General features: G+C 42.7%; 2 protein-coding genes across 10 annotated transcripts in view; one reads left to right on the forward strand and one right to left on the reverse strand.

Moving 5' to 3' along the window:
- PIR (pirin) overlaps window positions 1-7,188 on the reverse strand; it is a 111,088-nt gene extending 103,900 nt beyond the window's left edge. For 2 of the 5 annotated variants that reach the window (XR_014258921.1, XM_082447258.1), the window contains exon 1: window positions 168-7,187. Coding sequence is in view for 3 of the 5 variants with exons in the window: in XM_082447258.1 (XP_082303384.1) it covers window positions 168-306 (139 nt within the window). In the remaining 2 variants the exon portion in view is untranslated. Of the gene's footprint in view, window positions 1-167 lie in introns of all 5 variants that reach the window. The other 3 variants (XR_014258920.1, XM_082447259.1, XM_082447257.1) reach the window with 3 other exon arrangements.
- A 48-nt stretch (window positions 7,189-7,236) lies between these two features.
- The window catches only part of BMX (BMX non-receptor tyrosine kinase), a 53,559-nt gene continuing 43,784 nt past the window's right edge, over window positions 7,237-17,011 (forward strand). For all 5 annotated transcript variants that reach the window (XM_082447147.1, XM_082447150.1, XM_082447151.1 and 2 more), the window contains exon 1: window positions 7,237-12,459. In XM_082447147.1, coding sequence (XP_082303273.1) covers window positions 12,457-12,459 — 3 coding nt within the window. In that variant the 5' untranslated portion in view covers window positions 7,237-12,456. The remainder of the gene's footprint in view (window positions 12,460-17,011) is intronic.

A 17,011-nucleotide genomic window follows, 5' to 3' on the forward strand; every position in this document is an offset into this window, starting at 1 on the left:
TCTCGCTCCGCCCCCCGCCGCTCCCCCCCCCCCCCCGCCTGCCCTCGATGCCCCCCCCCCCGCCCCCTAGAGCTGCGCGCTGGGCCCTGGGAGCGGGAGTTGGACCTGGCAGGTGTTCTGTTCAGGGCGAAGGTCCCAACTGGACCTTCTAGGACACCTGTCTCTACCTGGAGTCCGCTGATCACGCAATCCGAGGAGCTCGGCGGCATGGGTTTGAATCCTGCCTCCACCACTTCTAGCTGTGTGACCTTGGGCAGGTGGCTCAGCCTCTCTGTGCCTCCGGTTCCTCCATTGTAAAACGGACATGGTGATAATACAATACAACCTGATGGGGCTGTGATGAGAATGAAATGAGCTGGGCAGGTGCTAAGCATTACACAACTGTTGGCTACATAAATAAGTTGCTTGCTGCTCTCTCCTTGCAAAGGGGTGAGGGAATTGGAGAGTGTTCCCAGGGGAGTGCGGAGTTGCAGAAGCCTCCGCGGGTTTCTGTTCTGTAAACACCAGAAAGCTCACTGCCTGGTTTTGAAGAAGGAAAGAAAGTGCTGAATAGTAAATGTTTTCGATTTTGCACGTGTTCTCTGTGGCTACCAAGCCAGTTGGCCTTTGTAGCAACAGAACAGCCAGAGACAACAGGTAAATAAATGGGTGTGGCTGTGTTTCAATAAAACTTTAATTATGGCTACTGACATTTGAATTTCATGTAATTTTCACTTGTCATGAAGTGTTATTCTCCTTTTGGTTTTTTAGTTCAAGTACTTACAAGTGTAAAAACCACTGTTAGCTCGCAGGCTCTAAAAAAACGAGGTAGTGGGCCAGACTTGGCTGCAGGCCTAGTTTGCAGACCCCTGCTTTAAGACAACAGTCCGTAGAGGAAGAAGGACTTTCCCCCTGATGCCTTATGTGTCAGTGGGGCTCAAGTCCCCCCTTCCCACTTTACTTCGATGAGTCAAAGCTAAATGAGAGGGCCCCCCTGGTGGCACAGTGGTTAAGAATCCGCCCGCCAATGCAGGGGACACGGGTTCGAGCCCTGGTCCAGGAAAATCCCACATGCCGCGGAGCAACTAAGTCCGTGCGCCACAACTGCTGAGCCTGCGCCCTAGAGCCAGCGAGCCACAACTACTGGTCCATGCACCTAGAGCCTGAGCTCCACAACAAGAGAAGCCACCGCAGTGAGAAGCCTGCGCACCGCAACAAAGAGTAGCCCCCGCTTGCCGCAAATAGAGAAAGCCCACGCACAGCAACAAAGACCCAATGCGGCCAAAAATAAATAAATTAATTAAATAAATTGTTTTTAAAAAGCTAATGAGATAATACATGTGAACATTAAAAGTGCCATGAAATAATATTGTTGCTCATCATCATTCTACTTACGACTGCAGCTGTCTCCAAAGAAAATAGAAGCGTGGGCTCTCTGTCTGGCACTTGGCAGAACTTGGTAAATACTTCTGCCTTCCCTACCAAAAAGTTCAATGTTTAGCCAATTGCCTGAGACTGAAACTCAAGCTATCACTATTCCACCTTGAAATCTTGTGGATTCTGCTCCTATTATCTCTTAAGTAGCAATATATCCAGTGCTTCCCATTTTGACTGCCACCATCCATCTTCTCTGATAGCCAAGCCATTCTCCACGTCACAGGGAAATGGAATAACCGCCTAAAACCTTCATTGCCCTCAAGAGAAAGAGCTGTGATGTCTTTAACCCAGCCTCACCCTCAGCATGCTGACACTTGCTCGAGGATGGACACACACACAGCAGCCCCTCTTTCCATTATGCTCAACTTTTTTAGGCTCTCGAATGTGCATTCACTCTCTTGTCAGCTTGCTGTGCCTCTGCCTGGAACTTTCTTTCTCCTTGATCTGGCCTATTGCCATTCATCTTTCAGCTCTCAGTTTCCACATCACTCCCTCTAGGAAGCGTTGCCTGTCTGTTCCCTCAAGTCTGGGTGAGAAGTTTGACTTGGCAGTCATCACGACTACACACTGTTGACCAGAGTCATCGTTTCTCTTCCTTTGGAAGATTCTATTTTCCTAAGATGGCTCCAACAGTATCTCCCATATACACTTGTCTTCTTCTTCAATGTGACCTTGACACTCCCCCCATCACAAGTGGAGTTTACTTCTCTTCCTCTTAAGTCTAGGCAGGGCCTTTGGCTGCTCTGACCGATGGAATACGGTGGAAGGGGCAGTGTGCCACTTCTGGGCGTGGCTCTGAAATGGCCTGCCAGCTTCTGCTTCCTGCCTTTGGGAAGCCAGCTGCCAGGTAGGAAGAGTGAGGACTCTGAGACCAGCTTTCTGGGAGAAGCCCACGCCATGTGGAGGAGAGGTCCTGCAGGAAGAAACGCCATGTGAGGAAGGAGACAGAGGCCAAGGACACTGTGGCACCACACATACAGACAAACAAGCCATCTGGGAAGTGGCTCCTTCAGGCCCAGCTGCCCCAGCTGACGCCACGTGGCTAAGACATGAACACCCAACTGTGTGCTTCCCAACTTCCAGACCCACATACTTGTGAGCAGATAAACATGGTTATTTCAAGCCACTCAGTTTCCAGGTCATTTGTTTCATGATAATAGATAACTGGAAAATATGCTTTTATGCAAGAAAACAGATGAGATGGATTTTCAAAGCTCTTTGGCCTAAAAAAAAAAACTCTTACAAATATTTACTCTTTTACTTTGAGAACATAAACAAAATTGATAAACCATTAGCCAGACTCATCAAGAAAAAAAGGGAGAAGACTCAAATCAATAGAATTAGAAATGAAAAAGGAGAAGTAACAACTGACACTGCAGAAATACAAAGGATCATGAGCGATTACCACAAGCAACTATATGACAATAAAATGGACAACTTGGAAGAAATGGACAAATTCTTAGAAAACCACAACCTTCCGAGACTGAACCAGGAAGAAATAGAAAATATAAACAGACCAATCACAAGCACTGAAATTGAAACTGTGATTAAAAATCTTCCAACAAACAAAAGCCCAGGACCAGATGGCTTCACAGGCGAATTCTATCAAACATTTAGAGAAGAGCTAACACCTATCCTTCTCAAACTCTTCCAAAATATAGCAGAGGGAGGAACACTCCCAAACTCATTCTAGGAGGCCACCATCACCCTGATACCAATACCAGACAAAGATGTCACAAAGAAAGAAAACTACAGGCCAATATCACTGATGAACATAGATGCAAAATTCCTCAACAAAATACTAGCAAACAGAATCCAACAGCACATTAAAAGGATCATACACCATGATCAAGTGGGGTTTATCCCAGAAATGCAAGGATTCCTTAATATATGCAAATCAATCAATGTGATAAACCATATTAACAAATTGAAGGAGAAAAACCATATGATCATCTCAATAGATGCAGAAAAGGCTTTCGACAAAATTCAACACCTATTTATGATAAAAAAACCCTGCAGAAAGTAGGCATAGAGGGAACTTATCTCAACATAATAAAGGCCTATATGACAAACCCACAGCCAGCATCGCTCTTAATGGTGAAAAACTGAAACCATTTCCTCTAAGATCAGGAAGAAGACAAGGTGGTCCACTCTGACCACTATTATTCAACATAGTTTTGGAAGTTTTAGCCACAGCAATCAGAGAAGAAAAAGAAAAAAAAGGAATCTAAATCAGAAAACAAGAAGTAAAGCTGTCACTGTTTGCAGATGACATGATACTATACATAGAGAATCCTAAAGATGCTACCAGAAAAGTACTAGAGCTAATCAATGAATTTGGTAAAGTAGCAGGATACAAAATTAATGCACAGAAATCTCTTGCATTCCTATATACTAATGATGAAAAATCTGAAAGAGAAATTAAGGAAACACTCCCATTTACCACTGCAACAAAAAGAATAAAATACCTAGGAATAAACCTACCTAAGGAGACAAAACACCTGTATGCAGAAAACTATAAGACACTGATGAAAGAAATTAAAGATGATACAAGCGGAGAGATATACCATGTTCTTGGATTGGAAGAATCAACATTGTGAAAATGACTATACTACCCAAAGCAATCTACAGATTCAGTGCAATCCCTATCAAACTACCAAAGGCATTTTTCACAGAACTAGAACAAAAAATTTCACAATTTGTATGGAAACACAGAAGACCCTGAATAGCCAAAGCAATCTTGAGAAAGAAAAACGTAGCTGGAGGAGTCAGGTTCCTTGACTTCAGACTATACTACAAAGCTACAGTAATCAAGACAGTATGGTACTGGCACAAAAACAGAAATATAGATCAATGGTACAGGATAGAAAGCCCAGAGATAAACCCATGCACATATGGGCACCTAATTTATGACAAAGGAGGCAAGAACATACAATGGAGAAAAGACAGCCTCTTCAATAAGTGGTGCTGGGAAAACTGGACAGCTACATGTAAAAGAATGAAATTAGAACACTACCTAACACCATACACAAAAATAAACTCAAAATGGATTAAAGACCTAAATGTAAGGCCAGACACTATAAAACTCTTAGAGGAAATAGGCAGAACACTCTATGACATAAATCACAGCAAGATCCTTTTTGACCCACCTCCTAGAGAAATAGAAATAAAAACAAAAATAAACAAATGGGACCTAATGAAACTTAAAAGCTTTTGCACAGCAAAGGAAACCATAAACAAGACCAAAAGACAACCATCAGAATGGGAGAAACTATTTGCAAATGAGGCAACTGACAAAGGATTAACCTCCAAAATTTACAAGCAGCTCATGCAGCTCAATTTCAAAAAAACAAACAACCCAATCCAAAAATGGGCAGAAGACCTAAATAGACATTTCTCCAAAGAAGATATACAGATTGCCAACAAACACATGAAAGGATGCTCAACATCACTAATCATTAGAGAAATGCAAATCAAAACTACAATGAGGTATCATCTCACACCAGTCAGAATGGCCATCATCAAAAAATCTACAAACAATAAATGCTGGAGAGGGTGTGGAGAAAAGGGAACCCTCTTGCACTGTTGGTGGGAATGTAAATTGATACAGCCACTATGGAGAACAGTATGGAGGCTCCTTAAAATACTAAAAATAGAACTACCATACGACCCAGCAATCCCACTACTGGGCATATACCCTGAGAAAACCATAATTCAAAAAGGGTCATGCACCACAGCGTTAACTGCAGCACTATTTACAATAGCCAGGATATGGAAGCAACCTAAGTGTCCATCGACAGATGAATGGATAAAGAAGATGTGGCACATATATACAATGGAATATTACTCAGCCATAAAAAGAAACGAAATTGAGTTATTTGTAGTGAGGTGCATGGACCTAGAGTCTGTCATACAGAGTGAAGTAAGTCAGAAAGAGAAAAACAAATATCTTATGCTAACACAAATATTTGGAATCTAAAGAAAAAAAAAGTTTGAAGAACCTAGGGGCAGGACAGGAATAAAGACTCAGACGTAGAGAATGGGCTTGAGGACACGGGGAGGGGGAAGGGTAAGCTGGGACGACGTGAGAGAGTGGCATGGACATATACACACTACCAAATGTAAAATAGATAGCTAGTGGGAAGCAGCCACATAGCACAGGGAGATCAGCTCAGTGCTTTGTGACCACCTAGAGGGGTGGGATAGGGAGGGTGGGAGGGAGGGAGACACAAGAGGGAAGAGATATGTGGATATATGTATATGTAGAGCTGATCCACTCTGTTATAAAGCAGAGACTAACACAACATTGTAAAGCAATTATACTCCAATAAAGAGGTTAAAAAAAAATTTTACCCTTTCAGAAAGCGGATCTGTTCATTTAAATGTTAGTACCAAGGCAAGCAGCCATCCAGTAAGATAAAAATTTATTAAACTAGACTTGAGAGATGAAATGTTGCGTCCCACTGGCCAGAGCAGTAACCTCTGAAGCACAGGTGTCCTGAAAGTTTCCTCTGTTACATGTAGCATTTAGAAGGACAGCTTCCTAATACAAGAAAACAGGAGAGAATGGCATCGCTGTGCATTTTTACCCACTTCTATATTGGACTTGCCATACTCTTGAGGATGCTTTCAGTTTATCACCTTTTCAGAACCTTCCCTGGGACTCAGAATCCCCTCCACCTCTGAAACTGAAACAGGCAGAAGAGCTTCCCTTCCTTCTTGACTTTGGGAAGCCAGTCATGGGGAGAAGCTAAGTCCAAGGGCGTGCATTGTCAGGGTAAGGCAGGGAAGTCTGTTTGTGGGCTGCTGCAGAAAAAAAGGGAAAAAAAGAGCAGACCTGAAAAGCTAGAAGACTTAAAATGAGGAAAAACAAAGGTGGGGGGCAAATTTTTACAAAGGGAATATGCAGCATGTAATGTTTCACTGTAACAAGGCTGGCTTTTGAGATGAGAAATGTGACTTCATACATGGAGCTTTGAGCGCTTTTCACACTGTCATTTGCCATCCAGTTGGAGATGCTAAATAGGCAGCTGGATATATGAGCGTGTAGATACGCCATCAATCACTCAGTGATTCCCAGTAACACCGTTATCCTTGAAGACACTCATGATATCAACATATTTTATGTGACCTGTTTTCCTTTCTCATTCCAAAATTTTATTTTCTTCTCCTGGATGACTGACTGACTTTCTTCTCAAAAATATACTTTATAGAAATATATGGACATCTTATACATTTCATCATTTGCAATTTTTTTTCTCCTTCAAGCAGTCAACTCAAAAAAATCTTTCTTAAAAAAAAATCTTTCTTGCAGATTGATCAGGTTTCGGTAATTTGCCTCCCAGGGCATGGTAACTGCTGTTCATTAAATGACAAATATCTTTAGAATATTCCATATTAGGGATTCAGACTCTCTGGACCCAGGAAATGTCTCCAAGTAAGGGACTGATTATTTTGTAAACATTCGTTTATGAAGGGCATTAATGTGCTTGTGGTCGAGGACATCCAAAAATATCCAGAAAAGATGTGTATACGTGACTCCTGTTTCCACCCTCGTGAGAGCAATCTGCATGGATGTGGTCTGGTCCATCGGCCAGGGTTCTGACCCAGAGGCTACATGTGATCAACCAGTGCATGAAACACGTAATTGTCTTTCCCATGGGTTTTTGGCAGCGTGCCAGAAAAGAATAGCTTATGACCCTCTCTTTTGAGCCACAGAACTTTCCTAGAATTCATCACATGCAAAACATTCTCAGCCCTGAAAGGCCGATTCATCTCTGAACCAGGGAAATGGAGAAATGTAGGTGAATGATACTTACCTCAGTTATCCTGATAACCTTTCTCAGTTTTCAGTTTGTGTAAGACTGTGTCTTCTGGCCAGATGAAGGCTGCTTTCAAGATCACAGGGTTGGAGTTAAATTAAAAGGCTAAAAAACAAATATCGTATATTAACGCATATATGTGGAATCTAGAAAAATGTCACAGATGAACCTATTTGCAGGGTAGGAATAGAAAGGCAGACGTAGAGAACAGACGTATGGACACAGGGTGGGAAGGGGAGGGTGGGATGAATTGGGAGATTAGGTTTGACATAAATACATTACCATGTGTAAAATAGCTAGCTAGTGGGAACCCGCTGTATAGCACAGGGAGCTCAGCTCGGTGCTCTGTGATGGCCTAGATGGGTGGGATGGGGTGTGGGGTGGCAGGGAGGTCCAAGAGGGAGGGGACGTGTGTATGCGTGTGGCTGATTCACTTCGCTGTGTGGCAGAAACTAACACAACATTGTAAAGCAATTATACTCCAATAAAAAGAAAATAACTAAAAATAAATAAAATAAAAGGCTAATTTGAATTATCCTCCAGTTGATGTCATGTACTCTGAGGTGTTCACGTATGAAGTCCACTGATGTCTGTGACTTACTTTGAATGCAGCAAATAATAACAGTAATAGTAGTAATACCAATAAGGGGGACTGATGGATGGCTAGAGGGTGGATAAACAGATAGATGACAAAGCAGATATAATAAAATGTAATTGTAGAATCTAGTGCTGTTTGGGTGTTCACCATACTTTTTAAAAACTTTTCTGTATTTTGAAATTATTCATAATAAAGTTTTGGGAAAAAATCATTTGAATCGAAGTGGGAATCGTAGCTGGAAGGGCTCCATAAAGATCTCCCCTTTGCCTACTTCCTTTGCTTCCAACTGGCACCTTGTACACAATACAGTTCAGTGAAGATCTATTGAATTGAGTTGTTGAGCTAAATTCCAAGCTACTAGGTCACTTCCACAGCTGGCAGGATTCTTCTAGAGCATGAGTTGGCAAATTTTTTCTATGTAGGCCAGACAGTAAATATTTGAGACTTTGTGGGCATATGGCCTCTGTCGCAACGACTCAACTCTGCCGCTGGAGAAGGAGGGCAGCCTCACCCAATACGTGAACGGATGAGCGTGGCTGCACTCCAATAAATCTTATTTCCCAAAACAGGTGGTGGAAGTAGTTTGCCAACCCCATCTAGACCTCAAATCCTTACCTTCCACTAGAAAACAGGAGTGAAATTGATAAAATGCCAACAGTCTGTGTAAAGACTTCATGGATGTCGGGAAAGGGCACAACAAAACCACACAACAGGGAATTCCCTGGCGGTCCCTCACGGCCAAGGGCCAAGGTCTGATCCCTGGTCAGGGAACTAAGATCCCATAAGCCGTGCAGCATGGCCAAAAAAAAAAGAAAAACGAAAAACAAACAAACAAAAAACAAACCTTTCTGTGTCCACTCTCACCCTCCACTCACAATCTCCTTTCATGAAGAAAAACCTCAGGTTCCACCATTGAACCTGAGGTTTAATATGCAAGCATCCTTAGGAGAGATGACACACTCATCTTTGATTCCAGTAAGTGTAAACTATTCACATCATATCCCAACCTCCAAGTAGATTATTTCAGCACCAGGAGACATGAGAGCAGGAGGTGACGGAGTGACGCCCCCAGTGAAGAGATCCCCATGAAAAAAGCTCAGGCTGCAGAGAGAAGCTATCAGAGCCCTTGTGGGCTTACCCCTCAGGGAGGAGAGACAGATATTAAAGGTAATAAATAACTAAATTATGTAGTCAGTTTTAAGGTGTTAGGTGCTATGAAAAAAAGAAAAAGTAGAGCAGAGTAAGGGAGATTGGGAGTGCTGGGTGGAGCGAGGTGTGGTAGTAACAAGATGGTCTAGGTAGGGCTCATTAGGAAGATGCCATTTGAAGCAGAGTCTGGAGATGAGGAAACGAACCAGTCAGATGTCTGTGATGGTTTGCCAAGTAAAGGAAACAGCCTGGGCAAAGGCCCTGGGGCAGGTGGTGCTCAGAATATTGTAGGAGTGGCAACGTGAGGTAGAAGAATCATAAGATGATGTTAGAGACAGTACTAGGGGACCAGAAGAGGGGGAACCATTGGAGAGTTCAGACGGGAGGAGTGGCCAGCTTTGACTTACACGTGAAAGCATCATTCTGGCTAGTCAGTGGAGAACAGACAGCAGGCGGCAAGTGTGGAAGCAGGAAGAGCAGGCAGGAGGCGAGCACAATATTCCAGATGACGGATGGTGGCAACTTAGACCAGTAGGTAGCAGTAGAGGTGGTGAAAAGTGGCCAAATTTGGGATATATTTTGACAATATGGCTAACCATATTTCGTGATGGATCAGATGCTGGGTGTGAAAGAAGGGTAAAAGTCAAGGGTGATTCCACATTCTTTGGCCTGAGCAACTGGAAGGCTACATTTGCTCTTCGCTGAGAAGGAAAGCCTGTAGGAGGAGCTGGTTTGTGGGGTTAGTCGGGAGGTCACCTTTGGACATGTTACGTTTGGCATGGTTATTAGATATTCCAAGTATAGATGGACAAACTGACAGTCGAATACAAGTCTGGAATTCAGGGGAGAGGACCTGGCTGAAATTTGGAACCATAAGTATATAGATGGTGTTTAAAGCCATGAGTCAAATGAATATTTTAAAGTAAGAGAAAAATAGACGTCACTCGAAGCCAGAAGAAACACAGACAGACACATTCTCTCTCCCTCCCTCTCCCTCTCCCTCTCTCTCTCTCTCTCTCTCTCTCACACACACACACACACACACACACACACACACACACACACACACACAATGGATCCTATCAGGTTCTTTCTTGTTCTAAAAATGTAAGCACTACTGCTCCCAACTGAACAAGCTTGTTTACATCGTGAAGCCAAATCACCCCATGCTGCAGCCGTGCACAAACTTGTTGCGTGCTAAAAGCTCACGCAGAGAAGCTCAGAGAAAATTCCAATGGGTCTCCCTGGGTAGAGGTGACAACGCAGACCATAATTCAAGCAAATTAAAGCACATAATGGAAATAGCAGGTTGCCACAACAAGTTAGAATTGGACTGAAGACATGGAAAATACAGAGCCCAAGAAAAGTTCCGGAGAAGTCGCAGAGGAAGTGAATGAATACAATAAATACATAAATCTGGGACATTTTGACTCAGAGGAAACCACTCCTCCCAGCTGCCCTTGAGTGTTTCAAGCCCCAAGAAGGGATGAGAATCCCAAGAGATCGTGCCTAGGTGTTTTCAGCGTTCTGCCACGTCCTCCTCTCCTCCCCTAAACTGACTTTTTATTCTAGAATTGATCTTCAGCCATGCTACCATGTTTAAACAGCAGAGTAAATACAAATCGCCATGTGGGAAAGGTAGTGAATTAGCAGAGTGTAGAATTAATTTATTTGGCCAAGTTGCTTTGCCACTGTCACTCTGCTTCACCATCAATTTCTCGAATGACTGCCTACTTGATTCCTAGAGGATGGAGACCTATGTGGAATCCACCAGTGATTTATTTGCTATCAGGGTGTAATTTGTCCTCTTTTGAATTGTTCTGAAGGACTCTTCGTTCCCCAAATTCCAGTTTCAAATAGAAATATTTATTTTTCAGACACTCTACTGTAATTAAATCTTTACTTGTAGTCCTTCCTCCACTGGACATAAGCCTCCTGAAGATGTGGGCTGCCGCCGTTCTGTTTACCGCTGTGTCCCTAGACCTCCTAACAGAATGCTTGGTAGATGGTAGGTTCTCAGTAAGACTGAATGAATGAATAGAAATGATGCTCAGCAAGAGGGAGGGGATATGGGAACATATGTATATGTATAACTGATTCACTTTGTTATAAAGCAGAAACTAACACACCATTGTAAAGCAATTATACTCCAATAAAGATGTTAAAAAAAAAAAAGAAATGATGCTCATCCTGTGTCCACTCAAAAGAATACCTCTGTGAAAGTCAGTGGCTTCACCATCCTCTGCCCACCCAAGATTTCATCACAACACAGACGTTTACAAATAAGTTAAAGTAGCCAACAATTTATAAGCTAATACAGTGTGTCAATGCATGCCAAAAGGATGATTAATTTTCTCAGCCATCCATAGCTGAGCCTAAAATAAGTCATTAGACTTATTACAGATTGCATACAGTCAGTGTGCACTGGAGAAGACGGTAGAATGAATAAAGCCATGATATTGTGACTCACAGACATAGAAAACAAACTTATGGTTACCCTAGGGGAAAGGGGGGGAGGGATAAATTAGGAGTTTGGGATGAACAGATACACACTACTGTATATAAGACAGATAAACAACAAGGACCTACTGTAGAGCACAGGGAACTCTATTCAATATCCTGTCATAAACCATAATGGAAAAGAATTGGAAAAAGAATATATATATATGTATGTGTAACTGAATCACTTTGTTGTACACCTGAAAGTAACACAACATTGTAAATCAAGTATACTTCAATTAAAAACTTTTTTGATAACAAATAAAGTTTAAAAGTTGTGATGTCACAAATCATTAGAGTGATCATCATAAATCAGTCAAGATAATCACATTCTTTCACTGCACTCTCGGTGCATGGTACGTGAGCCAAACCCATCTCTCTTCCATTTCTGGATTTCTTAATTTAAGCTGTGGAAATGTGCTCCTTTTCCATCATTTGATCGTCCTTCTCTCTCATATCCTCTCTGACCTCCCTCGGTCCAGTGTTGAGTTGAAGTTTTCATTGCTTATTCTCTGCACACTTTGGCGTTACCTCATGGTTTCCTGACTCGTGTGAGAGAAGTCAGCGTCACAAGCGGGCTTTTGCCGAGATGGTTTCTCGTCCTTTCCAGTGCAGAACTCTCCAAACAAAGACAGGTTATCACATGTACCCGAGAGCTGCCTGGGAAAAGCAGGAGCTGTAGTTATCAAAGTTGGAACCTTTATGAAATATGCTTTTGTCTCCGTTTTTGTTGCGCTCAATCAGGTCAACAAGTATTGGCTAAGCGTTGAGCGCGGTTTCCTGTGGGATTGTGTAAGACCTTGCAGGACAATAAACGTTTGGGGGGCACTGAGTAATGTAGCCATTTCTGACCCAGCAGCCGGGAAAATGTGAGGCAATTTGCGGCTGCTGGAAGGAGGACAGCTGCGGCTGTGTCCCTACAAGAGCAGAGCGACCTCACCGCCGTGGACCCGGGCAGCAGAGCCAGGCAAAATGGTGCGTGGAAGGGCAGGTGGCTCTACTGTGTCATGTCCTACAGGAAAATAGGTTCGGATCTGGGTGTTGTAGAGCCTGAAGTTCACAAACTTGGGGGGAGGGGGGTGCTTTAAGAAAAATAGTGCAAAATTATGAAGGTGAAATTGCTGGGGCTCCTCTGGGGGCTTTGGGTGGGACCATGTCATTCGGGGGCCTGCTATAGAAGAGTCACTGGAAATTCCCTCCTAGCTCAAGATCTCGTTCAGGGAACCTGTCGGGTTGTGTGTACATCACCATCAGCTTGATCTAGCTTTGTGTCTATTCCTCTGCTGATTTTCTCCATACTCTTCTTAAGCCATTGCCCTTCGAGGACTTTTCTTTTTTTCCCCTTTATTAACTTTTTTAATTGAAGTGTAGTCGATTTAGAGTGTTGTGTTAGGTTCAGGTGTACAGTAAAGTGATTCAGTCATACATATATATATACACATATATATAAAAATCTATCCTTTTTCAGATTATTTTCCATTATAGGTCCTTCTGTGACTTTTCATATTGGCTTCGTAACTGCTCCCAAAAAGACAAAGAAATGTTAGTCATGCCTTCTTTTATTTATCTGTGCTTTATGATGGTTTTTCTTTGCTACGAATATTTATTCTTAGCTTCCTGAAGTCCCCCTAAGTCAGGGGCCTGCGGGTATTCTAGATGGAGGTAGAAAGCTGGGAGGGAGGTGAATACACAGTTGCAGCCACATACATAGAATTTTGAAAGTTCTCGCAGACCATGATGGTTTCATTGGATTTAAAAAGCAGTACAACTATAATGTGGTCTAGGTCATTGCTTTTCAAACTCTCGTGTGCACATAAGTCACCTGGGTATCTCACTAAAATGCAGATTCTGATGCACTAGGGCTTGGGTGGGATCTGAGAGTACGAATTTCAAACGAGCGCCCAGGGTAGGCTGCTACTGCCTGTCCGTGGGCCACACCTGGAGTAACATCCACGTACTGATTCGTAGAAATCGGTGGCACAGATACACAGTCAAACTGATTTTAAGGTAACCAGTCCCAGGATTGAAAGGTTGTAACAGCCACGGAGCAGGGGCTTGTTGACTAGAGAAGGCGTGCGGAGTCTTCCCCTCCCAGTATCGCCTATCCCCAGGGGGCTGGGGGAAGGAGGGTGAAGACTAAAATTTTATGTTGAGGTCATCTCGTTGTCTCCAGCTTTTAAACTTTGCTATGGTCTTTTTAAAAACTTTGCCTACAGAGTGATGAGGGGAAGGGGTACAGGTTTCTGGAACATCTACTAGGGTGCTAGGCATTGTACCGCCATTTTCTCTCGACTCCTCATAACCCTTTCAGGTGGCTGTTGTTTTACTCCCTTTACAGATGGGGAAGCTGAGGTTTAGCAGGGTGAAGTAACATGCCGCGTTGCATAGAGACAGGGCAGGGATTTGAACCCACCAAAGCTTGGTGCCTTTGTCCACACCAACCTGTATCCTTAGCAGTGTTACGTGTTAAACTAATTCAGCATGAGGTATTAGGATGTGAATTTATCACTTTTTGCTTTTCTTCTAAGGAAGGTGCCCAGAGGGGTGCGCTGGGCAGAGGGGAGGGAGCGGAAGGAAAGAGGCTGCTGAAAGAAGGAAAGGGCTTAGCAAAGCTCTATGAGGCACTGAAGATGAATTTCACACCAAAAGCAAATTTTAGCTCTAACAGGAAAGGCATTGGCATTCTCTGTGCAAAAATGGCTTCCTAAAATGTGTGCTTTCCATAAATTCATTTTGGAGCAACCAAGGTATGGTGTTTCAAAATGCTGGATTCAAGTGTCAATGTTAAAGGATTTCTGTCCGTATCATGCCGAGATCAACTGTAACTTTCTCTCGCCTGCAAAATGTCCTATGAAACGGGGATTTGTCAGGTTCTGTGGAGCTGGTATTTGTCTTTGGCCAGCATCTTAAGAGTTATATTTTTGAACCACTTGACCTGATTCTGAGTTAAGCTTTCTGTTCCTGTTTAACTTACCATCATATTTTGTTCAGTTATTTAGCAGGAAGGTAGGCAGGCCTGGCCTTGGGCAAATATCTGAAGGTCAAGTTTGCCACAGGTCCACCATTTTGGCTTTCGGAGCCCCCATCCCAGTCCGCACTTGGAGCGTCTTCCCTTTCCTTCCCGCCCTCCCCGCTCCACTGCCCTCCCACCACATGTATTATTTTAATATCTTGACACCTATCAAAATCTTAGGTAAATGATATGTAAAGTAAGGGAGGATAACCAAATCAAATAAAGGGGTAAGGAATTGCTACCCTCACCTCTCAACTCTAAAAAATAAAGCTTTAAAGGCACCATCCTGAGCCAGTCAGGGAACATACATTTTAATTGAGGGAACTATCCAATGGCCCCAATTAACTATACATACCTTTCTCCCTTCCTTTCTTGACTCCTGCTCCCCTTCTGCACCACTTAGAATTTATTCCAACTTCTGAGGTTGTATGTTCTTACCTATTTTCAAAACGTGGGCTAGAGTTTTGCTATTTAACACTGCTTTAGAGGTTCCTGCTGAAAGATTATTTATAGGTCACGTCTTTCTGATATTTCCAATAAAGGCTCCCTTGCGTGTATCTGGTAAGGCTCAAATTTATGCCTAGTTCTACCAGACCACAGGCTTTAGCAAGGCTATCATACATTTAGCTGAACACATAGATCTCTTTTAGTGTATTTATTGCCATGATGGTGTGGGCAAGTGTCCCAGGCAGGACACCAGTAATCTGGCTCCCTGGGCTGTGTCTCTCTAGTCACAGTGTCGCGATTCTGGCTAAGTCACCTAGGCTGCCAGGGCTCAGTGTTGCATCTCTAAAATGACTTCTAGGGTTCCTACCACCTTTGATACCCTGTGGCTGCCTTCCTACATTTAGGTTAGAGCCTTCTCTGATTAGGAGCGTTACACAGCTGGCATATCCTTCCCTAACATCTGCGTTGTGGTCAAGAATATGGGCTGGGCACAGACATAGAAAACAAACTTATGGTTACCAAAGGGGAAAGGGCAGGGAGGGATACACTAGGAGTTTGGGATTAACATATACACACTACTATATATAAAATAGATAAACAACAAGGACCTACTGTATAGCACAGGGAACTCTACTCAATATTCTGTAATAACCTATATGGGAAAAGAATCTGAAAAAGAATATATATATACGAATCACTGTGCTCTACACCTGAAACTAACACAATATTGTAAATCAACTATACTTCAACAAAAAAGAATGGATAAGCAACAAGGATATATTGTACAGCACAGGGAAATAGAGCCATTGTTTTGTAATAACTTTAAAAGGAATATAATCTAAAAAAATATTGAATCAGTATGCTGTACACCTGAAACTAATATAATATTGTAAATCAACTATACTTCAATTAAAAAATTTTTTTAAATTTCTCCAACATAAAATAAAATGAATATGGGCTACGGAGTTAGACTGCCTGGATTCAGACCCCAGCTCCTGCGCACTTGCAGTGCGGCCTGGGCGGTTTACTTATCTGTGACAGCGTCATCAGCTGTAAGCAGGGAATGATGTTGCAACCTACCCCGTAGGGGGGCTTTGTTACAACTTACCCCACAGGATGGGGCTGTTTATGGCCTACCCCATAGGGCGGTTGTGACCAGTAAACAAATGCATCTTTTTAAGGTTCTTTAAAGAGCACCTGGCACTTGGTGAGCCCTCCTTAAATGTTAGCCAGGATTATCATCACCGCGATCACTTACATCCTTCAAGGTCCAATTTGAATGCCCTCCCCTCCATAATATCTTTCTCAATTATCTTAAGAAAAATAATAACTTTTCCTTCCTCGGGCCTTTCGTAGCAAAGAGTAAGGACTCCTCTCTAACTTGAGTTGTTTCTCTCCACCTTTTTCTCTTTTAATCATAAATAAATTATGGGTACCCATAGCGTGCCCAGTATTTTCACATAAAGTTTCTCATTTAAGTCACATAAAGTTTCTCATTTAAGTCACATAAAGTGAAAGAGCTGTTACCCGTTTCATTTTACAGGTGAGAAAACTAACATTTACAGCACGGAAGGGGCTTGGTCAGGGTGACACAGTCCACGAGTGGCAGTCCTATCACCTCTTCGAAGGCTTCTGAGGCTACCAGAAGTCAGCAAGCTTGCATATCCCTGAGCTACTGAAACCATCTCTCAAACCCGTTCATTGTCACTCAAGCACACTGTAGGCCCAACACCAAGTGTGCTGAATAGATGTGCAGGCTTGAACTCCTTACTCTCATGATATCGTTTTCTTATAAATGCTAAGTAACCATAGTGATTCCAAGTCTGGTTAATTTAGCATGCACCTTTTATGTTTAAAAGTTACACAATGGTTGCTGACTTCCTTATAGAAAATACTGTACTGATTTCTGACAGTTTTTGGTTTTTTTTTGGCCTCCCCTGCACTTTAATCTTTCTAATCTCATGTGTTTATGGAAATAGGCAGCCTGAGCTATTTGGTAAGCAAATTGATGCATCTATTCTATGTAGGTAGTGATATATGAGTGTCCAGCCAAATCGCACCAGCTTC

The sequence above is a fragment of the Balaenoptera physalus genome, assembly GCF_965194825.1.
Source record: "Balaenoptera physalus genome assembly, chromosome: X".
Lineage (NCBI taxonomy): Eukaryota > Metazoa > Chordata > Mammalia > Artiodactyla > Balaenopteridae > Balaenoptera > Balaenoptera physalus.